A 25,644-nucleotide genomic window follows, 5' to 3' on the forward strand; every position below is an offset into this window, starting at 1 on the left:
TAGCTAAGCGAAAGTTGGAATTTTATTTTAAAATAGAGCAGAGATCTGCAATGAGTAGTTGTAAACTGAACGCGACATACATAGGCAAAGTCACAATAAAATATGATTTTAAGTTAGTTCACACTCGAATCGAAGAACTTGACTGTTCAAAGTTGACTTCGAAGAAACCTTGTAATGTTGATGCATTAAAAGGAATGGATAGGATGAGAAACGTTACAAATAACTAAGTAAAGATTACATAACTAATTTAAACAATATTTTACCCTACTAAAAATTAAAAAAAAATCATATTTAAATTAAATTTAACAAAAAAGCTTTTCTAAGAACAAGCTTCTATTACTTGTTAATAAAACGAAGTAAAAAATAAAATTAAAGAAAAAAAAACTTTTTTAAAAATAAGCTTTTATTATTGGTTAATAAAATTAACTAAAAAGTAAAAAATAAATTGACTGTAAAGAAATATAACACTTTATAAGTTCATTGTAACCTTTAACGATAATTAGGCTTTTTCGTCTGCGACAAAAAAAATCCATATTGTACATAATTATATATTTTTAACATTAAAACTTTACACCTAAATTATTAAATCTTCCAGTTCATATCACAGTCCTAATTGTTTTAATAAAAGCGTGTTACATTGTGATAGCAAGAAAAGGAGGTCCTAAATGTTCTTAATTATACCATCAAAACAATTAGTGAAAATAGATATGGCGATTTTTATAAGTACAAAAGAAAAAATATTTGCGAGAATAAATTATAAAAATAATAACAGTTTTTATTTATTAAAAAAAAAAGATCATATTTTCCTCCCCTTAGTGGGCCCCATATTAATTTTAGTCCCGGGCCTCGTAAATCTGTAATCCGCCCCTGCAAGTAATGTACGCTCCACTTTTATATTTTTACTTCTCATAAATATTGTAACGAATTTAAGGTATTTCTGCTTATTTGCAATCTTCTACTAACGTTCGTATCGCTAAATTGTTGAATAAATAACTCCAATATTCAATAATGCAAAATGGTCTTTATTAGGCTACTTTGAAAGTACTTCACAATAACACTTATACTTCGCAACCAATAGCGTGCTTAAATCAAACTGATTACTGATTACTCAGCTTTCGCTGCTTTTATACTCTCTGTTGTCTCGTCCACTTTATTTTTATTTATACCTAAACCGGTTTATATTTGAATAAAAAATGTACGAATTAAAAAAAAATATTGAAACTTTTTTTATTTAAAAAATAACAATTTTCTGTGCGTGGCAGTTTGTCAATTTTTTGAATGCATTACATTTACATTTTATTTTAACCTTTCGGCGCTAAATGCTAGATCAGTTCGAAAGGATATTTGTGGTGTAAGTGGTGCGTTTTCTGAGTGTTGTACGCTTCCTAGACTGAGAGATCACCCCTAATATAAAAATAAAAGAAAAGAAATTGCCAAAAACCAGGAAGTCCTTTAAGTCGTCTAAGATGAACCCTGTTACATTAAAATTCAATATGCTACAAAACTGCATATTCATAAAAATTGTCAATGGAAAGTTTAAAATTTTGGTAATAACTCTTGGAATTTTGCAACAAGTTGTAAGCTTTCATTCTGATTGTAAGTATATACAATAGCTGTAGGGTTTTCGTCCAGACTAAATAGGTAATGAAACATCAATGAAGGGTTCTAAACTGTCAATGAAGGCAGGAACGTTTTTACCCCAAAACAGTCCCGAAAAAACTAAGAAAAAGTAGAAATTTCCTTCTCAAAGTTTATAGTTTTTAAAATCAAAGCCTAAACGGAGGGGCGTGATCAGTTTTAACTGTCGTTATTTAGCAATCCATTTTTGTTCAGGAACAGTACTGCCTCTTAGTGCTACACAATTGTTTTTTTTTACAATCCTTCTTTAATAAAAGTTCCAAATGCTATTCTTCTATTTGTCTCATCATTATATCAATACAAATTAACACACATTATTTACTTTTTCTTCTCGTTTAGGCACCATTCCTTTGATCGAAGGTTTCACCGACTTGCGCAATTTGGCTACACTTTCAGCATTCTCCTTACTGGCAGCAATAACGTGGCAAGCCTGTACAACAAATAATCTAATACGATCCCGTGTATTACTAATGAGTCTATCCTGGATGGCTTTGCCATTTCTGCCTGCCTCAAATCTTTTTTTTCCTGTTGGCTTTGTTGTAGCCGAACGTATACTTTATATGCCCTCTATGGGCTTTTGTCTGCTGGTAGCTTATGGATATGTGGAATTGGAACATTACATGCGCGAAAAAAGACTGCTACGGCGTCTGTTGCCAATATCAATGGCAATGTTGTTGATCACACATGCTTTGAAAACATATCGACGAAATGAGGATTGGCGGACAGAGTATACACTGTTTATGTCTGGCGTACATGTGAATGAAAGAAATGCTAAACTTTTCAATAATGTTGGCCATGCGCTTGAAAATGAACAACGTTACGATGAAGCTTTATTATATTTCCAACAAGCTGTACAAATACAACCAGATGATATTGGCGCACATATTAACGTTGGACGCACCTACAATAATATGCAACAATATGATAAAGCAGAAATGGCATATCGAGAGGCCAAAGAACTGTTTCCAAAGGTGAAACCAGGTGAAAGTTATCAAGCGCGCATAGCACCTAATCATTTAAATGTGTTCATAAATCTAGCGCAATTGATTGCACGCAATCGTACACGTCTCGAAGAGGCGGATTTATTATATCGCCAAGCGATTAGCATGCGCGCCGATTATGTACAGGCATATATAAATCGTGGTGATATTTTAATGAAATTAAATCGTACAGCGCAAGCACAAGAAGTATACGAAAAGGCATTGCTATACGACAGTGAGAATGCTGATATCTATTACAATTTAGGTGTAGTCTTTTTGGAACAAGGAAAAAGTGCGCAGGCGCACGTTTACTTTAACAAAGCTATCGAATTGTATCCTGAACACGAGCAAGCATTGCTCAATTCTGCTATTTTACTACAAGAGCATGGTGATGCAGATGCGCGTGAATTATCACGTATGCGCCTTTTTAAAGTATTAGATAAAGATGCTAATAACGAAAAAGTCTATTTTAATTTGGGAATGCTGGCCATGGATGAATCGAATTTCGAAGAAGCAGAACAATTTTTTAAACGCGCTATACATATACGTGCCGACTTTCGTAGTGCGCTATTCAATTTGGCATTACTGCTAGCCGATGCAAATCGACCGTTAGACGCAGTACCGTACCTGAATCAGCTTATACGCCATCATCCCGACCATATTAAAGGTTTAATACTACTCGGTGATATTTATATAAATCACATGAAAGACTTAGATGCAGCTGAGCAATGTTATCGTAGTATATTAAGCTATGAGCCGCACAATGTACAGGGTTTACATAATTTGTGCGTAGTATTTGTGGAACGCAAAAGATTGGCGCGTGCAAATGCATGCCTACGTTATGCGCACTATTTAGCACCACAAGAGGATTACATTCTACGTCATTGGCAAATTGTACAGCAACGCTTAGAGAAATTATACAAGTTACCTGAAACGTCGACAGAGCGACAAATCGCCTATGCCGATTACGAGCCTGATGAATTTAAATTGATAGCGACGACAACAAAGATGGTGTCTAAAGTGCAACAAGAAAGAAAGCCGCATCAACAAAAACAGCAGCAGCATCAACTCACAAATCAGCATCATCGGTAAAGGGGCAGTGTCGTTAATAAGATCCCTCATAATATATGATACAATATACTGAGCTGAGTAAGTTGAAATTATATTTATTAATAGCATAATATAAAGATATTAAGCAATTTAAGAAATATAGTATATATTATAAAGAATTTTTTATTATAGATATATGAAGAATATTTAATAGTAATAATTATCATGTACTTAAAACAAGTATATAAATATGTATTACGTGTATGCGCTGTTCTAAAATTATATTGGAACTAAACTAATCCATAAAAATCGTGAACATTTTATCTAGATTTAGATAGGATATTATCAATCCATTACGCGCATGTCAGAGCTTTATTGAGTTTTCTCATATATAGCCTCACTTAGACATGGTGGGGAAGAGAGTTTCGATATGTAGAAATTAAACAGAAGCAGGGATTAGGACACCACGCTGTGGTACCCCCTGTTTAACCCTTAATTAGTCGCATGAAGAAAATCACACAAATAGTCGCGCGGGGTCTCTGGTGACCCCAAACAAAACTTAGAAAAATAATTATAAAAACTAAATAAAACGATTTAGAATTTTCATAAATATAAACATACTTTATTATTAAGTATTTCAAAAAACTAAAAGGTAACTTTCACTTTTAACTTAAATTAAAAAATAATTAATTTCAAATTCATCTTAAAACATTTCATATTTGCCATAACAGAGTTAAAAAAATATAAAAAGTTAATCTGAGCTATCAGTCACGTCTTGCTTAATGCACTCTGTGCATAATGGCTTAGAGCATCTTTGGCAAATAAATTTGCCACAATTGTGGCATTTAGATGCCACTTTCTTGTCATCCTTTCTGGGGCATGATGAACAGCGTCCGCGTTTAGCTGTTGATTGTTGCGGCGGCTCGTGCACATTATGTACTTCAGAAAGACGTTTTTTTATTGACCTGGGAATAGCAGATTGGCGAACTCGTCTTTTCTGGTGGTCCTCGACAAGTGTTGTAGCTAATTTTTTCAAAAAAATGCGCCTTATGTGTGTGTTGCTCTTATCAGTATTTGCTTTATGTATAACAAATGCATTAATGCCAGATATGTTTATCAGATGAAAAAATACAGCCATCGGCCACCTTCTCGTTCTCCTCCCAACGTTGTAAGTGGCACAAAGTTGGTCATTACAATCAACACCACCTTTGGTACCATTATAATATGTAACTATTTCTGGTTTCTGAGCGCTGGCTGTTGCTTCATCAATGGCATTATCATTATGCATTGTTGAAAGGAGAACTACGGCTTTCTTTGGCTTAGGAACATAAGATACCATCGTAATTTGATTATGAAATCCAAATAGTGAGCTAAATTGTTCCCTGTTTTTGCTTGGTAGGAATTCACAAGGGATATCAGGCTTTCGTTTATTCAATGTACCAACAAGGGTCAATTTATATTCTGGAGTTAGCAACTCCTTAGCCAGTTTAACGCTAGTATACCAATTGTCAGTCGTTATATTGCGACCACTGCCTTTCACTGGCTGAACTAGGCGTTTCACTATCTCATCTGGAGAATTATACACCTGATACTCTCCATCTGGCTGCTTACCCGAGTATACTTCAAACTTGTACAAATAATATGTTTTCAAATCAACCATGGCTTGCACTTTTATGCCATACTTATTAGGTTTATTAGGCATGTAAACTTTACCTTTAAAACGACCTCGAAAACCAATCAATTGCTCATCTATAGTCAAATTCTCACTGGCGGAATAAGCTGCTAAAAACTTGTTTTCTAAAATTGTACACAGATTTCTTATAGCTGCTAAATTGTCAATTTTTTGTCTTTCTTCTCGATCTGAGGTATTATCAAAGCGCAAACAGCGTAATAAAAACAAAAAACGTCATGAGACATCGTAAGCCAAAACATTTCTATGCCAGATCTATCTTGTGCCCACAAATCTAAAAAATTCAAGTGAGAAGCTCTTAGGACTCCAGCCATAATCAATAAACCCAAAAATGCGTTTATTTCCAAAGTATCAGTTGGAAGCGCATCACGATCTCGTTTGAACTTTTCATTTCGAGATATATAAATTAGTGTTTACGACCAGAAGTTCAATAACTTCATTGTCAAAAAAGAGTCGGAAGCATTCTAGGGGAGATTTGGCATTTTTTGCATCCTGTTTAACTCCCGGTAAATGAAGAATTATGTTGTGGGCTCGCGTCCTAACTGCACTTGATGGCGGTGTTTTATACCATTTCACTTTTGATGCATTTTTTGGATTATGCCTGGATAAATAATAGTTACCAAAAGATAATTCAGTATTTTCGCTGTCTTCGGTGTCTGAAATTTCGCTTTCCGAATCATGAGAACTTTCTTCAATAGCGAAATTTGCAAACTCGCTTTCGGACGAAGAACCACCAACATCTTCCTCAATATCCGACAACTCATCCAGCCATTGCAGTATTTGCCTTTCTTTATCCATTTCAAAATAGCAAATTTAAAGAAAATCGGGGAAAATCTATCGAAATAATAACGAAAATAGAATACGCATTCTAACAAAACATAGCTACAGACAAAAACAAATATATTTACTAAGAAAAACCCGAAACACAACAACTCACCTCCGAACGAAAATTTTACGTAACTAGTCGCGTGGGGTCAGAGCATAAAACAGTAGCGACAGGTGTACACGCGTCGATGTTTTGATCTATACTAATTTGTACTCACAACAAAGAGTTAGAAAGCTAGAAAGAGAGCGAGCGCTCTGCAAGCATTACATCACATTGTTTTTTTAATTTGAAATGTTCTTGACCCCACGCGACTAATTAAGGGTTAATTTTACTTGGTTTTGAGATTTCGTTTCTAAATTGAACCGACGCCTGCCGACCGACCATTCAGACAATTTACGGTCCATCTCTTTAGAAAACGGGGAAGGTGTGAGCCTTCTATGTCTTGGAGTAGCGTACCGTAGTTGACTGTGCCAAAAGCTTTTGACAGGACAAGTGCCACGAGCAGGGTCCTATGTTGGGGCTTTTCTTGATTTAGTCCGTAATTAATGTTAGTGTTTATGACGTTTAGCGCGGTGATGTTGCTGTGCATTTTGCGGCAGCCATGACGGAAGCAAAACGGTTTCAAATGTCAACGCTACCGTCTGGATTTATTGATTTGGAGTGCTTGGCCTTGTGGATGGCTTCTACAACCTCTGTGGGGGTAATGGTAATGGGTGGCAAGTCGTGTTTGTGTTTATGTGCATGTCTGTTTGCACGACGTCTGGTTTTGTGTACAGAAGAATGCATTAGAAATTGTCGTGAAATATTCAATTATTTTCCACCAATTTGTCCCTCAGGGCAACTCTGTTTTTGATTCTTTACCAGTCTTAGATTGGCGGCATTTGTACAGCATGTGTACAGCCTGATAAAAAAATTGTCCTAAGTCAATTTTATCATCTACAGACAGGTTGCTTGTAATTCTTTCTAACGCGACATGTCTTATTATTGCAAATTTATATAGCGCTTCACATATATTTTTATAGGTTCTCTTTGTGACTTTTTCTTCAAATTTTGTTTGTTTGTTATTCTAGACGATTTTGTTTCATTTTTATTTATTCATAGACATTTTTTTTTCAAAGATATTATAATTTTAATATAGGGGAAAGTCATCCTGATCATCATAGCTATTTCCTCTTTCCTTAATTTAAAATTTTTTTTTTATATACAATTTTTCATTTAATTTAGTCTTATTTAAAAAAAAAAAATTCCTAAGCAAAAACTTTCGTTTTTGCTAATGGTTTAGCGTCCGTAACGGCCACTCAATTTCAATACTTAAATACTTATGTTATTCTGCTTTCCGCCAATCATGTCCAAATTTTGGTGCCATCATGTCCAAATTTCAGTGCAATCATGTCCAAGTATCAATGCCAAATTGTATGCCACTTCTTCTTATGCTTGCTGGTCATCAATGCCAATATTTAGTGTTCTGTTTTTACCATGAACTATTACCAAATCCTTTCCATTGTATTCATAATACGAAAAGGCAAGTGGTGCCTTGTTAAAATTCCAATCTCTGTTTGTTGTCCTTTATCCGGTTTTTAATAAACTTTTTTAAAAAAAATGGTCAGGCTCTCTGGGCAGTCAGATCTTTTTTAGCAGTTGTGCCAATTTTGATATGTACTGGCAGGATCGCCATGAACTATTACCATATGAATTGAAATTAAACGCTAAGGTTGAGCGTCCGAATATGATTGTCTTTATTACTGAAATACTTTCTCTTTTATAGTAAACGGTCTTACAATACTATTACAAATATTATATACATACTGACACTAGAAATAACTACATTCTATTTCATATGTGCCAAGTCAGCATATATTTCTTATGACGTCACATTGACAAACAGACACTGGCGATCGGGCATTCTGACCGGCACGTGTGCTTGTCAGTGTGACTCATTGAGCAAGGGTTTACAAACAAATGCAAATGGATATGCTTGTTGTTGTCGGCATTCATATGACGTTGAACTCCCGCTGTGTTGGGGTGAACATAATTTATGTGGGTCAACATTGTAATATGAGTGCAATGTGACAGTGTGTGGTCGGTATTTAAATATGCATAAGAATGCATTCGCATAGGAGGTCCTGATGCACATGCTAAAATGCATTGGCATAAAAAGGGGTAATGCATAATGCTACAGTTGGCAAAAGGTCCTTCATTTAGTTTAGTAAGGCGCAAAATACTTCCTTACTTAATGGAAAATAACTTACAAATCTGCAAAATAATTTCATTAGAAGCTCATGAATTGTCATTTAAATGTTTTCTTACTTGGTGCTTAGTAGTTCCAAGGGATTGGAGTAATCACGTAAATTTTTCCGTATTCGCAACACGTCAATTTTGTCGCCAACGTTTTCGTCGTTATAAAATAAATCTAAGCTTTTAACAGAGAGGACAGAGAAATAAACTTTACAACGCGTGGATTATTGCGCAGAGAAATTTTCTGTACTTTATTTAATGTAATAAATGGTCGTGGGTAGTTACAATAATTGCGGTTACAGATCAGATGGTATAATCGTACAGTATGGTAACTAATCTAGGTAGTAAGAACCTAGAATAATAACTGCATATGTAAAATTGTACACTGGGTTAATAAATAAAACATATGGTAAAAACATTCATAGCATGGACAACTGTACACAACTAATTGTATCCCTAACGACCGACTTTGCGTCTAACTATTTACACCCGTACATGCTGGCAATAGGCATTGTACATAACCACCTGTATTCACTAATGACCGACTTTTCATCGTTCAATTAGATGAAACAGCGATCATGTATGTACCAATGTACATACATACATATATGTATACTAGTGCCAAATCAACGACCGGCTTTCCGCCGTTCACTTGCTTTCGGCAACCAAATATTTGCTAATTAGTTTACTTACCCCTTGATTTAACACCTTCGACAGTTGAACACAATTGAAGGAGAAAACTCAAGGGATCGCGCTTTTATAGATAGTAGCTCGAAAAGAGCTTTCGTCATAGCGCTATCTCTCATCAACTTAACGTTACTTCACTTATATTGAGTGGAATGCAATTAAAATTGAGTCTAAAACAGTAACTTACAATCAGTGTACGGACTTTTAAAAAGAGAATGTTGGTAGACGAAAAATTAAAATAGTGGTAGAAGTTGGTAGATTTTTTTTCCAAGAAAAAAATACCTACAGTTTATATTTGTACAAAACAATTCATATTTTATTGTAAAAAAAATGAAGCACATGTCACGGAAATAACACTTTTAAAAAAAGCATGCAAACAATACAAAAAATACATTTAAATTTGTATATACATAGCTTATGCCTATGTGATACTTGCTTGCTGTATTTCCAGCTTGAAATACCGACGAAAATTTACCGAAACGTCTAATTACAACAACATTTTTCCAATGTACCAAGAATACTGCCACAAAATAACCGACTTTGGTATTTACTTAAACCTCTTTTTATTTTCGTTTAAAATAATTCACAAAAAACTGATGAAAATAGCGCAGGGAAATATTTGCGTGCTCATTTACCATATTTACTTTATAAACAAATTTATTTCCTGTTTGAATTCGTACACAAACTTTTCATAAGAAAAACCGAAATAAATGTAATCTTCGTTTGAAATAGCAATGGCAAAATTATTATATACCTAATGATCGCAGTATTTGTTTTCAATGCGAATATGTATATTGAATTGGTAGATTTTTTAGCTTTGGTGGTAGAAGTGGTAGAAAATGAAAATGGGCTAAAAAGTTGGTGGATCTACCAATAAAGTGGTAAAGTCCGTGCACTGCTTACAATAAATGATATGAATTGAGTGAAACATAAATACAATGGAATATATCACCAAACATGCAAATGTGGTCATAGATTATATATGAACCTGTGAGAAATATATACATATGAGCTAAGTGTAAAACATGCCTAACTAAACATGCGCGTTTATACATAAATGATTATATTTTATCTATATAACAATGTTTCACGTTACAAGCTAATCACCCTTATTGTCATTGTCGTCGTCGTCACTAAACCTCGTCTGTTAGTGAAACAGGATTCGCCGCGGATAGGTGAGGTTGACAATTGGGTTTGGAGAAGCTATATATTGCGGTGGCAACCTGAAAGGTTGCGCTACACAGCCCCTTGAATCTGGTATTTTAGTCGCCTCTTACGACAGGCATACCTACCGCGGGTATATTCTGATCCCCTAACCCGCTGGAGTGCGCCATTTTCGTCTAAGCTGTTTTTACTGACGACAGAAGGAAAATTTGTAAGTAAAACATTTCTTTTTTAATTAATTAAATATACAAGCATGTAATATGCATTGTTTTTTAGATATTCAAAATGAAAATAACGAGTGCGCAACAATTCGAGGTTCTTATAGCTGAGCTAGAAAAAAATCCTTGCCTAACAAAAGGCTTCCAAAGAGGTATGGCACCAGCAAATTTTTAACAACAGTGGGAAGCGATCAGCATAAAATTAATTTCTTTGTGACCACCTTTAAGAGACAGCGACGGTTGGCAAAAAGTATTTAAGGTATTTCAATTAATAGAGCATAGTTTTTAATGAAAATATACTCTGCAGTTATGGCGAGATTTAAAATTTAAAGTGAAGAAAAAACTTATGAAAAATAGGAAAGAAAGCAATGCAACAGGTGGTGGAATGAATAAACAATTTACGCTAAGTCCGTTGGAAGAGGCAGTGGCCAACTTGCTGCAATTCGACAAGCAGCTGAGCCCAGAAGGGATTGTACAAGGTGTGCAGCTGCCGGTTGAGCAAACTATAGAAATTTACGTAATCCATAAAAATTAAAAGAGCAAATTCTAAACTTAAGAATTTTTTCCGTTAGTTTGAAGTACGTAGTTATTTTAATGTAAGTACCTGAATTACTTTTTATTTCTAAAGAACTGAATTATTTTTGTTTTGTGATGTTAGTTATTAAGACGACTGAATTTAATGCATATATGTACACAATAAAAAATTAACTGAAATTTTCATTCTGAAACTATACAAAGCTGGTTTTGATTTGCTCTCTAATTTGTGATGCTTCCATATTCACGATATTTTCTACATCATCAATATTTTCACTATTCTCTAAGTTCTGCTCTTGACTGTGTACATCCTCGTTTGCAGAGCGAGAACTAAAATCAATGCATATGTTGTGAAGTGCTGCACATACATTAGCAATTTGTGTGGCTTTAGATGGCGTATAGTGAAGTTGACGTGCAGCTAGCAAACAGCGAAAACGGTTTTTAGTACGCCAATAGTAGGTTCAATTATGTTTCTAGCTTTGGCGTGCTTGGTATTGTAAATAGCCTCGGGACTTCCTTCTGTTGTGCTTCGATGCGGTGTCATAAAAAATTGTTCTAAAAATATAAAAAAGTATATATAACTTTTACATGATTTAAATTGGGTGTAGTTGGTTTTTACCTAAAAGCCAGAAGTTACGGTCTTCAGCATCGTATCGTTCTCGCTGAATTCTTCTAGCATGGCTAATGTTCCATATGAGGGAATTATGGCCCGAACCTGCATGCCTAGCATACATATACCTTATTCGCAACTTATGATCACAAATCTGTTAAATTGTTTGATAAAAAAATTATTATTTAGTCGATTAAAAGTTTATCTGTTCATAAATATTCCAGCTGAAACATTAATACATTCTAAAACCCCCGAAAGTTGTTATACATACTTGTTGTCTGGCAAACGAAATACATCGGAGTTATTCCTTATTTTTTTTCTATTTAGTCTAAGCTCCTCTAGACTAGAGCTCGCACTACTGTCATAAGGAAACATTTTTGTAAAATCTTGAAAAAAATATTTAAACGAAGCTCAAATGGCGAAAAAAGATTCAGAAATAGTAAGAAAAATCGAACAGCTGATCCAGAAATGGCAGAGATTGTATATTTTCCTTTCGTTTTATCGATAAACTGTCGGCGTCGTCTCAACAAGCTTAGCCAATACCGATTTGGTGTCGAAGTGACGACGACGTCGATACGATGTGACGTCGAGTGAAAAACGACGACGATGTCGACGACGACAATGACAATAAGGGTGAATATTAATTTTGCTATTAATAAAAAAATTAGAGCATTTGCGAAGCTTAAATTTCCGCCACAAATTGATGAGCTGTTCATTTATCTGTCAAATCATCACTTTTCTAGGTTAGCACCATCAATTCAACTTCAGCTGAAATAAATTGTAATTTGTAATACCAAACAGGAGTTGAGTTGTCTTAAAGTTGAGTGGTTTTAATAACAATCCAACTAAGTTGAGTTGTAAACCGTAATAGGGACAAACGTCGAATTTAAAGCTTGTTTTGTCAATAGCATTGAGAAATTGTTTCCCCATAATGGTGGAGGAAATATTATTTTAGAAACAAATGATGGATAAAGTTGTTTGCGATTTAAGGCTGTATTATCGCACAATTATTTTTGTGATTGCCTTGATTTGTTCTTTAACATTTACGCATAGCCAATTTAAAATTCAGTGTCTCTACTATTGGTTTCTACCTACCACATTTACCCGGTGGGGCGCCTACATAGTTGGTGAGTTGAAATCAGTCAATTCTTATAATGAAGCGTTTATTGATTTTAGAATGAGATTTAGTGAAATTTTTGTTCCGTTTACTTTTCATTCATGAGTAAATTTAGATAACCTATTGTGTTGGTAAATTCGCTTTTTTATAAGGCATAGGCTGTAATCAGCCAGTGTTATCTCTGCCAGTTATGAACTTAGGCTGAATAGTCAGCCAGCAGTATCAAAGGCAGGATCGCCATATAAAATGTGCGCTATCAGCAACAATTAGTAAATGCGCCGCTTTGTGTTGTTTAAAATTTAGACTAATTACAGGGTAGCACATTGAGTGGTTTACCCGTTTGACATTGAAATTGTTGGCTGTTTACACTACATTAGTAGTAAACATTTTTAGGTGAGTAGAAGATTCCATTAAATTGGCTGTCTCAGAGTTTGCAAAAAGTGGGCAGCCTAACTTTCTTCGTCTGGAAGTTTTTATAATGAAATTTGTGGGGTTCTGTTTTTGCTGTTTTCTTGTTTTAGGTGAATAGTCACTTCGAATAAAACTCGCTTTCTCAGAAGTTGTTTAAATAACGCTCAACAAAATTACAATACATTTTCTGTTTGGATCGGGCATTTTGGAACAAATTTTGAGATTGAACGTTCTCAACCGATGTTTGAGATAGTTCTGTCTTAAGTGATGTATTTCTGCTATCAGTGGGCCAAAATTGCCGTGTTCGCTTGGAATTTCATCCTCGGTGAGGTGCTTCATCATATCGCACACTATTTACAAAAGAGTTATAACTAAACATTTTTCATAATCGGTTTTTTTCCATAAACCAATTCACAGTAGACATCTATAACTGCCCCTTAAATTTAGTTGCCATTATTTTCGTCTTCAACTGGAAAATTACCGTTATGGCAGTTTTGGTGTTGATTGCATTGCTTGCGCTGTATCAACTAATGAGTACTATTTTTAGTTGTGTCAATGTGCTTAAGAACAAGTGAAGTTTTTTTACGCATAACTAAAGCGTATTATTTTAAATTTTGACTATCTTGTTGCAAAAAAGTTTTAACTTTGTTGTGTATTAATTAAAATTGTGTCTTTTTATACGTAAAGAGTAGGTAAATTTGCTTGTATTATTTTGAAATGTGCCTTTTTTGATGAAATAATTGTGAATGTACGAAAAGGAAGTTTTCTTAGAAATAGTCATAATTCAAAATTGCTATATATTTTGTCCGTAAACAAATAATTACAACAAAATTTCGTCAATTCATTTTATAATGAAGGTCTCCTTCTTTGTAAAACATTACAGACGTTTTCACATAAACCGCTTTTCTTCTCTCCTGAACATTTACATTTTTCAAGTTGTGACTCTTTTTTAGTTAAAGTGCGATATGTTGACGATTTTATAAAGTCGTTGTAGATATTTATATTCATTAATAAGAGTAAGGTGGAGGTAGGTAACTGTGCAACTATATGCACTTAGTTTTGATAGGCAGATTGCGTTCCTTGAAAATTCCAAAAAATATTTTACAAAATGCAGTAGCACAGCGCAATCTGGTTCGCTTGAATTAACTAAAGCAGTTTTGATCTACGCACACGGCACGCTTTGAAAAATAGCAAGTTTAAACCTGCGTCTTTATCTTTATTAATTACATTATTTACATATTTTTGTTTTAAACTATAGATTTGGTTCACTCAAGTATGATTCAACAAAAATCTCCAAAAGTGCGTTTTTGTGACAATAAGTTGGTTGACTTATGACTTTTTTTCTGCTGCATGCGATCGCAGTTGTGATGCTGTCTTATGATAGTTTTAAATTATTATATAATGCTAATTGTTTGTTAAAGCAAATTGATCCTATTAGTTCCACTATGTATAAATCGCACAACTGCTGTTACAATGAACTAGATTACTTAGAACCTGTATACAATGGAAGGTGATAATTTTATTTTGAAACCAGAAAAACTTAGAACCCGAATACAACGGAAGGCGAAAATTTAAGTCTTAATACTAAACCAGGAAAAATAAGGACCTGTTTACAACGGGGAGCGAAAATAAACTAAATAGTGTGGGTGTTTAACCCTTACTAAACCTCATAAAGGTAACTGTTCTAATATTTTTTGTGGTAATTATACCCCTTACACCGTGTGCCGCACACACCCACTCGCAATTAAAACTCTGAGTGTATGTCTTTATGTTTAGTTTATTTAAGTTTTTTATAATTTTCGTTTCGGTCTTTTATAAAACTAAAACTCACTTTAACGCGAAACGCGTTCAGCATCAACGCGCACTCGCTGTGCTCATCAATCCTTGTTGCTATGCACCTGTTGCATAGCGATCAAATTTCATGATGGAGTCGAATAACGGGAGATTCAGCCAATCGGAATTCTACACGTCATTTGACTCCTTCATTTGTAGTGATGCCAAGTGCATCACTAGTTGATGCATGGTTGCATCTTTCATTTTTAATTGTGAAGGGAGTTGCCAGATATTACGAAACGTAATGGAAAACGTTAACTGGCTGACTCTATACTGTTGGTGTTTTAGATGTACGAACTCTGGGACTCGTGCACTTAAGGTTGCAGTAATCTTGATTGCTCAATATTTTATTAAGAATATTTTTTTTATGAAACAACAGTCTTTTTATCTTTAGACTTAGCATTACACATGGTCTGCTGTTTTACTAAATATATGCTACCTGTATAAGATATGACAATTATTGTAGAGACATCAAAATTCGGCTCGAAGGACCATTAGTTAATTCTCTCAACATATACACTGTAAACGAATTACCTGGTATGATAATCACAAATATCAATGTGTGGACGCGACGATCGCAAACCGTGCTTGTGCTCCGATGCCTCCTGGTCAGTAATGCGTTACGTTTGCTCATAACTGCTCCAGTAGATGCTTTAGGGTCGGATGAAGTACGTATCAGCAGTGTATTTCGTTTCAAAATATTGAGGTTGTACCCGACTCTGCATAAATCAAGAATAGCACTTGTAGCAAGTAAATGTTGTAAGTTACTCCCAGGTTTCGCAAAATTCTGTAGGGCAAAATGTACGACTGAATTGCTTCCAACAATATAAAAACCACTTTTGTGTAACCAGAAGTATGATGTATTTTCCAACACTTGTTAGGTAGCAAGAAATATGTATTTTAGAATATTTTTATGTAGCACGAAATACGATTTACAAAACGCGGAGAAAATTCTCGATATATTTGCGCTTTATCAAAACAAATTGTATAGATTTATTAATTTACTCGACTCTTAGCGATTATTATTGTAAATAATAGATAAGCTGGGTACCGCACAGAAAAAAGAACTTGGTGATTTTTGTTTTACAGGAAAAACTTTGCTGAATTTGCAAAAAAAAAAAGACAATAACGCAAGTTTACAAAACTTTGTTAATCAGAAAGCAAAAGATGTTGATTTTCAAAATGAAAAATTAGCAATGACCAAACGGTGGTGGTTTTTTGACAGCTGGCGATCATGCGGGATCGCTACCCTTTGATTGCGGCGAATTCAGTTTGGGGGATTTGCGCGGTGGAGGCTGCCACAAGTCCATAAGTATTCCTTATGGAGAATTTAAAACTAAGTGTAATTCATGAGTTGCAATTGAAGCACAAAATGGGGATATGAAAGAAAATAATAAAAAACCTGTAACGGTAACCATTCCCCTAACAGTCGCGCTAAATCATGACAATAACACTATTAAAGATGATAGCTCTAGCACCTTTCAAAATTTGCAGGATACACGATTTGGTGAACCTACGATGATCGTACCAAAAGAAGATATGACACAAAGTCATATTTATTTTTTTTTATTTTTTATTTATTTATTTAATGTCGACACAAAACGAAAACGGTCGACTGGTAAAGTATAAATTTAGTACAAAAAGTATTATAACTTGTAAATTATAAAGTTAACATTTAATAAAAGTAAACTTATGCATTTAACAATTCAAATTGATCAGATCATCGTGAGGAGATCAGAAGGGAGCTTATGCAAGGTGCTCAGAAAGGAGCTTGGTGCCCATAAGGGGGCTGACGCGACGTGCTCATAAAGGAGCCGGATGCCCAGTAGGGGGATCACACGAACTCGTGCCTGTTTTCTACGGAAGATATAAATAACGTATCAGTAATTAATATACATACATATAATGGATAGAGTTAGTAGAGAATGAATTCAATATGTTAATGAATATAGTTAGTTACTATTAAGAGAGGAAAGAACAGATTTTTTAATGCAAAAAAGCGAGTCCGAAACATCAAATGTGCTAGAATGGGAGTTATAATTCTGACACAAGCAGCGGAAGGGCTCATTTAATTCAAAATTTGTTCTACAATGTCTGAAAGAGCTCTTTAAGTTTGGTTCAGGGAACCTACGCTCGGTGTTTCTCGCCGATTATGTCAAATAACGGGCTAGTTGGTTTGGAGGGAGAGGCCCATGAGCTTACAAGTAGTCATACATTAAAATACAAATACATTAAAATTCTTTTTCTTCTTGGTATCTCGAAATCTCTACGTGATCTCTTAACTGATCATCGAATACAAATCATTACAGTCTTCCTATATAGGATTCTTCTCTGCCTACATCGGTGCAGTAACCGCAAAATTTAAATTATAATTCTTTTATATAAACTCATACAATTGGTAATTTTAATATCTAAACTACGTCACCACTATCGGGCCGCCCTTGTGATATTCTGGCTAATGCCTTAACTCGTTCGTAATTTGCTGCATACTTCTAGGCACCAAATGCACTTTATGTTGGCCGATATTCGTCCGCTACTGCGTGATGAGAATACTATCCTCCCCCAGCAAAATTTTGCGTGCACAATTAGATTTTTATAAATGACTTACTCTGGTATATTTTGTGATGTGGGTTGCGTGCCCTGCCGTGGATTCCGATGGGTTTTACCTTCTCGCTTGTACCTTGTAGATCTTGCTGAATTTTCTTTAGTTACCTTGATGTATTGGTTGCGGTTTGGTTCGGATGATCGAGTGATTACTTCTTGATGGTGTTTGGGTACCTCCTCCAGGTGTCACAAGTGGTCAGCTGCAACACTTCCAGGCTCGATTGGTATGATGCACTTTTGCACAAATGATATTCGCGTGGCTAGCTATTGCACTAAATGATATTCGCGTGGCTAGCTGTTGCACTAAATGATATTCGCGCAGGGTTAAACTTTGCTTTATAATTGAACGAATTACATAAGTTTGCGCCGCGTATAATTTACTTTTGCGGAGTTACGGATATTTATCTCAAATTTCTTTTTTTTTCGCGCCTGCTACAATTTCTTTTGATGGACTTTATCTCCTTTTTATACGGAGCACATCCGTGTGCTTTCTTGGACAACCAGTCAAAATCTATCAAATCAACTAGATTGCAGGCCCGACCGGTCATTGTGAATTTACAGATGTGTTTAGTAAGCATTGCTTGACTGTTGTGGTCAAGCAACACTTAACATGGCGGCTACCTCACACTGCAGTGGGAGTTATCATAAGTTGTAACCGCTATTATTGCTTAAAATAGTTGGTTCATTATTTATGATAATAACACCAATTTATCCTACTAGATCCATCATACATAAATTGCAAAAAACGAACGACATTTTTATCGAAAACGGCATATAGATTATTAGGTGTAAGCGTAAGCTTGTTCTCAAATAAGGATCCTGGAATGGACTTATACGCTATATACGGCAGTCTCAGAATTAGGAAGTCGTTTCAAGATTTCACGTATGGTTTACGGTACTTAGCCTGCGAGAGAGTATTATAGTTGTCTTCCGCTATGCAAATCTTCCGTGCTGGATACCCTGTTCAACTTTTCACACACAGTCGAGTATCATTGCATTTGGGGCAGCCAGTTCTAAGTACTGGAGCGACTTGTACTGTTTTGCGGCAATCAGTTGCTTGGGCTCTGGCAGAACAGTCAGGAGGGTGAATTATCTTTTTATTGTATAAATACCTTTAAATTATAATTTAATACTAAATAATACATAGTAATGAATACGTGTGTTTGTTAGAACTAATTTATGCTATTAGTTCCACTATGTTTATAATTGCACAAGTGCTGTTACGATCGAACAACGTAAAACTAAAAAAGAAAAAATTTTGAACCTGATTACAACGGAAGGCGAAATTTAAATTTTGAACCAGAAATGCCTCGAACATAAACACACTGCTCCTTACAGAACGATAGGTTGCTGAAAAATTTTCACTCTAACAAAGTTATAAATAGAAAAAGAGCTAAAATAATGTAGTGGTTGTTATGGTTATGCATTTTCTATAGGAGCAGCAGGGAAGGCAGTCGGCATGATCTTGTGGTGCACAGTGGCTAGTCATGTCGGCTGGGCTGGGTTCTTGCCAACCTTGCTGTCCTGCGTCATAACAAAAAAAAATCCTATAATGCCTTTTCAAAATCAACTGACAAAATAGCGCAGAGCCGACTCAAAACGCTTGAAATTCAAATTAAAACGACATCCGGTCGAATCGGCTGCCACGGACAGACCGTTAAAACACCCAAATTCAAAAAAAAAAAACAGAAACTGCAAAAAAACTAACCGCAAAAAAACTTAACCGAACCGGAAATGACCGGTTACTACTACTGAAAATCAAAAGTAGAAAAAAAAGCAGAAATATTAAAATAAAAGAGAAAAGGCCGAATATATTTAGGGGGCGCCGCGGGTGTTGTTGCGACGCCCGGTGCTTTATCCCACCCTCAAAAACCACGGCCACCGACGCACCTAATTTTCGGTGGCCCCTTACCTGTATACCCTACGTGCCTTCTAAATAAAACAGAACGCCAGCATTCCCATTACAATATTTTTATTGACAAGTCATTATTAATTAGTATTGACAAAGTTCCATTTAATTTAGGCTATTCAAAACTGAACTCGGTTGCACATTTCCAAGGCAAAAAAAAAAAAAAGTATTCTTTTCTTTATATACATATAATGGTAATCTACGATTAAAATAACCAGAATTAATGACTGACACAGTAAACATGTCATCTTAATCGTAGATAAGAAAAATCATTTTCTTACATTTTTTTGTTATATAAATAAAATTGATAAAAAAAATTTTTATTTTTGAAAATTTTTTTCAATTAAATACAAAAAATATAAAAAAAAATCGGCCCACTCCGGGATTAGTGGGGATGATTGCAGAATGATTGAAGTTTTTTATGAGAAAAAAAAAAAAAATGGCGAAATTCGAAAAATCTCGAAAAACTGAAAAATTAAAAAAAAAACTTTAAAAATTTTTTTGTATTTTTTCCGAAAAGTACATTTAAAAACAAATTAAAAAAAAAAAATAAAAAAGATCCCAAACGGTCAATTTTTGAAAAAGTTATAGCATTTTGAAAACAAAAACGGTGTTTTTTTAAAAATTCATAAATTTTTTTGGGTTGGATGAAAAAAATCTGAAAAACGTCTTTCGTAAGCTAGAAAAAGAAGAAAAACTTTCAGCCAATTCTAAAGGGGTCGGGTTCAAAATTGGTCGAAATGGGATGGAATACCCCATATATAGTTAATGTATTTGATATCAAATCTTTGCTTACAATCGTTTATATTAAATACATACATCTATGCATACTTTTAAATATGTAGTATTGTTTCAAAACTCAACAATGGTTTATTAAATTAAATATGATATAATTCCGGTTTATTTGTAATAATAATGCCAAGGTTGGGTTTTTTATGTATATCCGTTCGCATTCAGTGCTCTATTCTCAATCAATTTTCTTTCTTTTTTTTCGTGTCTACATCATTGCCATATTTTCACATTTTTTTTAACATCTTTCTTATAATAAGTTACCGATGTTTTCCTACAGAGGGCTGCGTCAGCTAAGCAAGAATCAGAGCGAGCATCTGATTGGCTGATCGCCAGATTCTTGCCTAAAAGACAGCGCTGCCATACTTATATTTTTCACATTACACCTTCTGCTCGTGCAACCGATCTGACTGTTAGATGGCGTTGGCTGCAATCCATCCAGTGACTATTAGGGCTGGCACACAATTATTACTAACGACGAGTGTCAGTACCTTCATTTCTGATGGATTACAATAAAAAAAAAAATTTTGATTTCCGTATTACGGAACGAACTCACCAGGTTTAGTTGCTGGTCTTGGTGTCACGCTGGATTCGTTGCAGCAGGCCTATGTTCGGCGGCCCTGCTGGTTGTTGTTACTAAAGTTGATGTTGCAGCAGGCCTATATGAGGCGGCCCTGCTGGTTGTTGTTACTAAAGTTGATGTTGCAGCAGGCCTATATGCGGCGGCCCTGCTGGTTGTTGTTACCAAAGTTGATGTTGCAGCAGGCCTATATGAGGCGGGCCTGCTGGTTGTTGTTAATACAGTTGATGTTGCAGCAGGCCTATATGAGGCGGCCCTGCTGGTTGTTACTAAAGTTGATGTTGCAGCAGGCCTATATGAGGCGGCCCTGCTAGTTGTTACTAATGTTGATGTTGCAGCAGGCCTATATGAGGCGGCCCTGCTGGTTGTTGTTACTAAAGTTGATGTTGCAGCAGGCCTATATGAGGCGGCCCTGCTGGTTGTTGTTAATACAGTTGATGTTGCAGCAGGCCTATATGAGGCGGCCCTGCTGGTTGTTGTTACTAAAGTTGATGTTGCAGCAGGCCTATATGAGGCGGCCCTGCTGGTTGTTGTTACTAAAGTTGATGTTGCAGCAGGCCTATATGCGGCGGCCCTGCTGGTTGTTGTTACCAAAGTTGATGTTGCAGCAGGCCTATATGAGGCGGCCCTGCTGGTTGTTGTTAATACTGTTGATGTTGCAGCAGGCCTATATGAGGCGGCCCTGCTGGTTGTTGTTACTAAAGTTGATGTTGCAGCAGGCCTATATGAGGCGGCCCTGCTGGTTGTTGTTAATACTGTTGATGTTGCAGCAGGCCTATATGAGGCGGCCCTGCTGGTTGTTGTTACTAAAGTTGATGTTGCAGCAGGCCTATATGAGGCGGCCCTGCTGGTTGTTGTTACTAAAGTTGGTGTTGCAGCAGGCCTATATGAGGCGGCCCTGCTGGTTGCTGTTAATACAGTTGATGTTGCAGCAGGCCTATATGAGGCGGCCCTGCTGGTTGTTGTTACTAAAGTTGATGTTGCAGCAGGCCTATATGCGGCGGCCCTGCTGGTTGTTGTTACCAAAGTTGATGTTGCAGCAGGCCTTCCAGGCCTAAATGAGGCGGCCCTGCTGGTTGTTGTTAATACAGTTTATGTTGCAGCAGGCCTATATGAGGCGGCCCTGCTGGTTGTTGTTAATACAGTTGATGTTGCAGCAGGGTTATATGAGGCGGCCCTGCTGGTTGTTGTTACTAAAGTTGATGTTGCAGCAGGCCTATATGAGGCGGCCCTGCTGGTTGTTGTTACTAAAGCGTGGTGGTGGTACGTCCGGTGGTTGTTGTGCAGTTGGGTAGGCGCTGCCGGTAGTTGCACAGTACACGTACGCCACGTTCTTCTTGCAGCAAAAGAGGTTATGCTGTCGAATTGTTAAAATTGAGAATTTTTGTGGCTGATTGAATATTTGTATCGCGACTATTTGACTTGGCCTGGTAAAAATGGTGTCCAGAATTTTCGCCGTCAGATTGGTTGGTGGATAATAAACGCCATTAACAAGCCACGACAAAAGTACCACCACGCCACGTTCTTCTTGCACAAAGCAACATTTTCTTCCTTTCTTTCAGGGGTGGGAAAAAACCAGTTATCTGCTGCGGCGGCGATTATCGATTGGTTCATTGTTATGGTTAGCTCATCCCTACAGCATTATACACGTAGCGTTCCGGCTTTCAAACCTTTGTGTTGATGTTAGGTGAATGGAACGTAGAGAAAGCGTAAAACTTTGCAGCTTTTTGTGCGTTGTGGGAGCGTTGTGCGCTAAATTAGGTAAAATTTTACCACCACGACAGTGCATAATTGCGGATGCATCGGTTGCATTTTGCGCTCGCTTTCTCCTCTTGACAATCTCTATGCCAGTACAATGAAACGAATAAAATCAGCTAATGAGATGAGCCACCTACACCATTGAGCCAGGTGTTATTGAAAATTCGTCAATGTCATGGGAATTTTTGGCGATGCCACCCGCACGAAATGTGCAATTTTTTAGCAACCTATCGTTGTATCGGAACATTCGTAAATAGGATGAAGTCGTCTCCGTTGACAATTGCGTCACCTCGTATTTTACATTCACCCAACGCTGATATAAGTATGTGGTAATAGATGAGGCTGTTTTCGAAGCTAGTGTCAACATCGCCTAACATTATTAAGTGTTTTGTGGCATAGTTTGCATAAGGCTGTGTCTTGTTTGTAACATCGTACGTAAAATTTGTGGCATAATTGAAGCATGTCGATAGTGATGTGCGCACCGAAGGTACTATGATCTCCCTTAGTGTACTTTTCTACCAACGTCGTCGTAGTTTCCCTTGCCAAAGTGCTTATCGTGCTTGAGAGATTTTTCGAGAGGCTTAATATATATTCCGTAAGCGAAGTTGAAAATTGGGTGCGGTGCCTTGCTTGTATAAGTCTTGGAGCATTATATTTGCTTGCTCCCATTTTCACGAACTTACTGAAAGGAGTGACGACATTCGAGATGTTTCGTCCATTTCGAATGCTGTCCCAAACTTGGCTATAAAATCTTCGTTTTGAGGAACTGCCATAGACTTGATATACTCCACAAAGCTCCAGGGCCTAAGTTTACGCTTGAATCCAGACAATATTTTGCTATTTGAAAACTTTGACTTATCATACTCTGGGAGGAGCTCTGCGGCGTGTCGGTTGACATAGGCGGCAACGGTTGTGGTTGATCCTTGTGGATAATAGTATAACCCCATTGGATTAAATAGGTCAGGGCGAAATTCAATAATGCGTCTAGTATGTATCCTTCTATCGTTTTCCATAGGTTTCTGTATCGGGGAAATGTAGTGTACGGGCTTGGGGTTGCGAGACGCTGGTAGTTTAAAGACAGTCAATCCATGGTGGTGAATGGTATAGTTATTATCCAATTGAACATCCGCACAGTGGTTCATTGGATGTAGGCAACCGAACCGTTGTGTCGCGTAATATTGTTTAGGTCATAATCGTATTGCGGACGTATGTTGACTAGATGATTATTCATTGTGGAGTTCATAATGGCGTATTCAGTCTTGTATGACTATCTCTTTCTTGTGCCCAGATATTGCCTAACAATGGCCGCGCAATAAGTATTATAAGTGTTATCCACTACCTTGCCTTCTACGCGCAATTTTAAGAACGCCAACTCATCATCCACTGATGGTGGCGTTGTTTTATCGTGTATGACCTTCAAATGGTGAAATTGTTTGGCGGCCCCGCTAGCCCGGCTGCGGTGTTTTCCTGTTGTAGTCGCTTGTTTAGTTCACTGACTGCCTCGCGGGTCAGTGTTGCATAGTATCCGATTCTATGCTGGGGTGTTACTAACTGTTTCCCCCAGTGGGTTAGGGGGCTTAAAAAATACCCGCGGCCGCTATACCTGTCGTAGGAGGCGACTAAAATACCAAATTGATCCAAGGGGTGGTTAAGCGCAACCCTTTCAAGGGCTTGCCAGCGCAATATATAGCTTATCCAACTCAATTGTCAACCTAACCTACCCGGGGCGAATCCTGTTTCTTTAATAGCCGAGGCTCTGGCGACCCCAAATTCATCATGGATCTAGGGGATGGGAGGGCGGATCTGCATCCGGCAAAGGACCATCAACATCGATAACACTCTCCAAAGCCTATCGCTACAACAACAACAACAACAAAAGCAACCTATCGTTCTTTAAGGAGCAGTGCAAGTGCAGTGAAATCAACGGAAGCAAAGCTTAACTTTTAAACCAGAAAAACTTAAAATTTGAATAAACGCAAGTCGAAGGTTTAAGATTTAATACTAAACGTCGCAAATATATGACATCTGCACAGCGACGATAGAAAATAAACTAGTTAGTGTAGGTGTTTTACCCTCGCTAAATATTTTACATTGCTGGTGTCATAGATGTACGAATGCTAGGGTCGTGCATTTGAGGTTGTAATAATCTTCATTGCCCAATATTTTATCGATCAAGAATAGCACACGATCTTTACTTTTTGTCAGTCAACAGGAAGTCTTTTATATAAGATATTATAATTATTGTAAACACGGAAAAATGTTTATTAGATAACTTGATTTATTGTTGAATGGTAATGTCTCTGCAATAAACCGACTTTGCCAATCGGTGTTATTACTACTGCCTAGGCTGCAGTGGGTGTTGTTATTAGTTGTAACCGCTATTATTGCTTAAGATAGTAGGTGCATTTTATATAACAGTAACACCAATTTATCCTATTAGATCCACCATACATAAAAAGCAAAAAAATTATGATGATATTTTCATCGAAAAAAGTCATATAGAGTATTAGTTTTCAGTACAGTATTTTTGACTTTAACGGTTAGGTGCATTTACCGTGCCGGACAAAGCATTTTAGACCGTATATAACGGCGAGTTTAAATCATAATTTTTTTCATATCAAACTGAGCGAAGTTTTATATGTTTTTCGACATTTAAATTACTTGATGCAAAAGTTCAACTGTGCCAAAAATTTTGTGAAAACACTGATTTGATTGTAAAAAAAAATTCTAAAGACAATTCTGGCAAGTTTTGTGTGATAAATTTGTTATGATCGAAACTCGCCGCCATGTTCGGTCCAAAATGTTTTGTCCGATACTGTAAGTAAATCAATTGCCACTTTTATTGTTTTAAAATTGTCCGCTTCAATGAAAAGGAGAGAACAATAAACTACAAAAGGCTCTACATAAACGCGGCAGACGCCTATCGTACAATCAAGGATCTACATATTTGCCAGTGCCTTATTTTTTGTCTAACGAGTTTTATGAAATTATAGATATTTTTATGGTTCATT

At 36.3% G+C, this 25,644-nt stretch overlaps 1 protein-coding gene across 9 annotated transcripts in view; it reads left to right on the forward strand.

Moving 5' to 3' along the window:
* Positions 1-25,644, forward strand: part of Tmtc3 (Transmembrane O-mannosyltransferase targeting cadherins 3) — a 150,371-nt gene that overhangs the window by 30,129 nt on the left and 94,598 nt on the right. For 5 of the 9 annotated variants that reach the window (XM_067772473.1, XM_067772478.1, XM_067772476.1 and 2 more), the window contains one exon: positions 1,978-25,293. In XM_067772473.1, the coding sequence (XP_067628574.1) occupies positions 1,978-3,710 (1,733 nt within the window). In that variant the 3' untranslated portion in view covers positions 3,711-25,293. Of the gene's footprint in view, positions 1-1,977; positions 25,294-25,644 lie in introns of those variants that run through there. The other 4 variants (XR_010950771.1, XR_010950770.1, XR_010950769.1 and 1 more) reach the window with 2 other exon arrangements.

Source organism: Eurosta solidaginis, chromosome 3 (assembly GCF_040869045.1).
Source record: "Eurosta solidaginis isolate ZX-2024a chromosome 3, ASM4086904v1, whole genome shotgun sequence".
Classification (NCBI taxonomy): domain Eukaryota; kingdom Metazoa; phylum Arthropoda; class Insecta; order Diptera; family Tephritidae; genus Eurosta; species Eurosta solidaginis.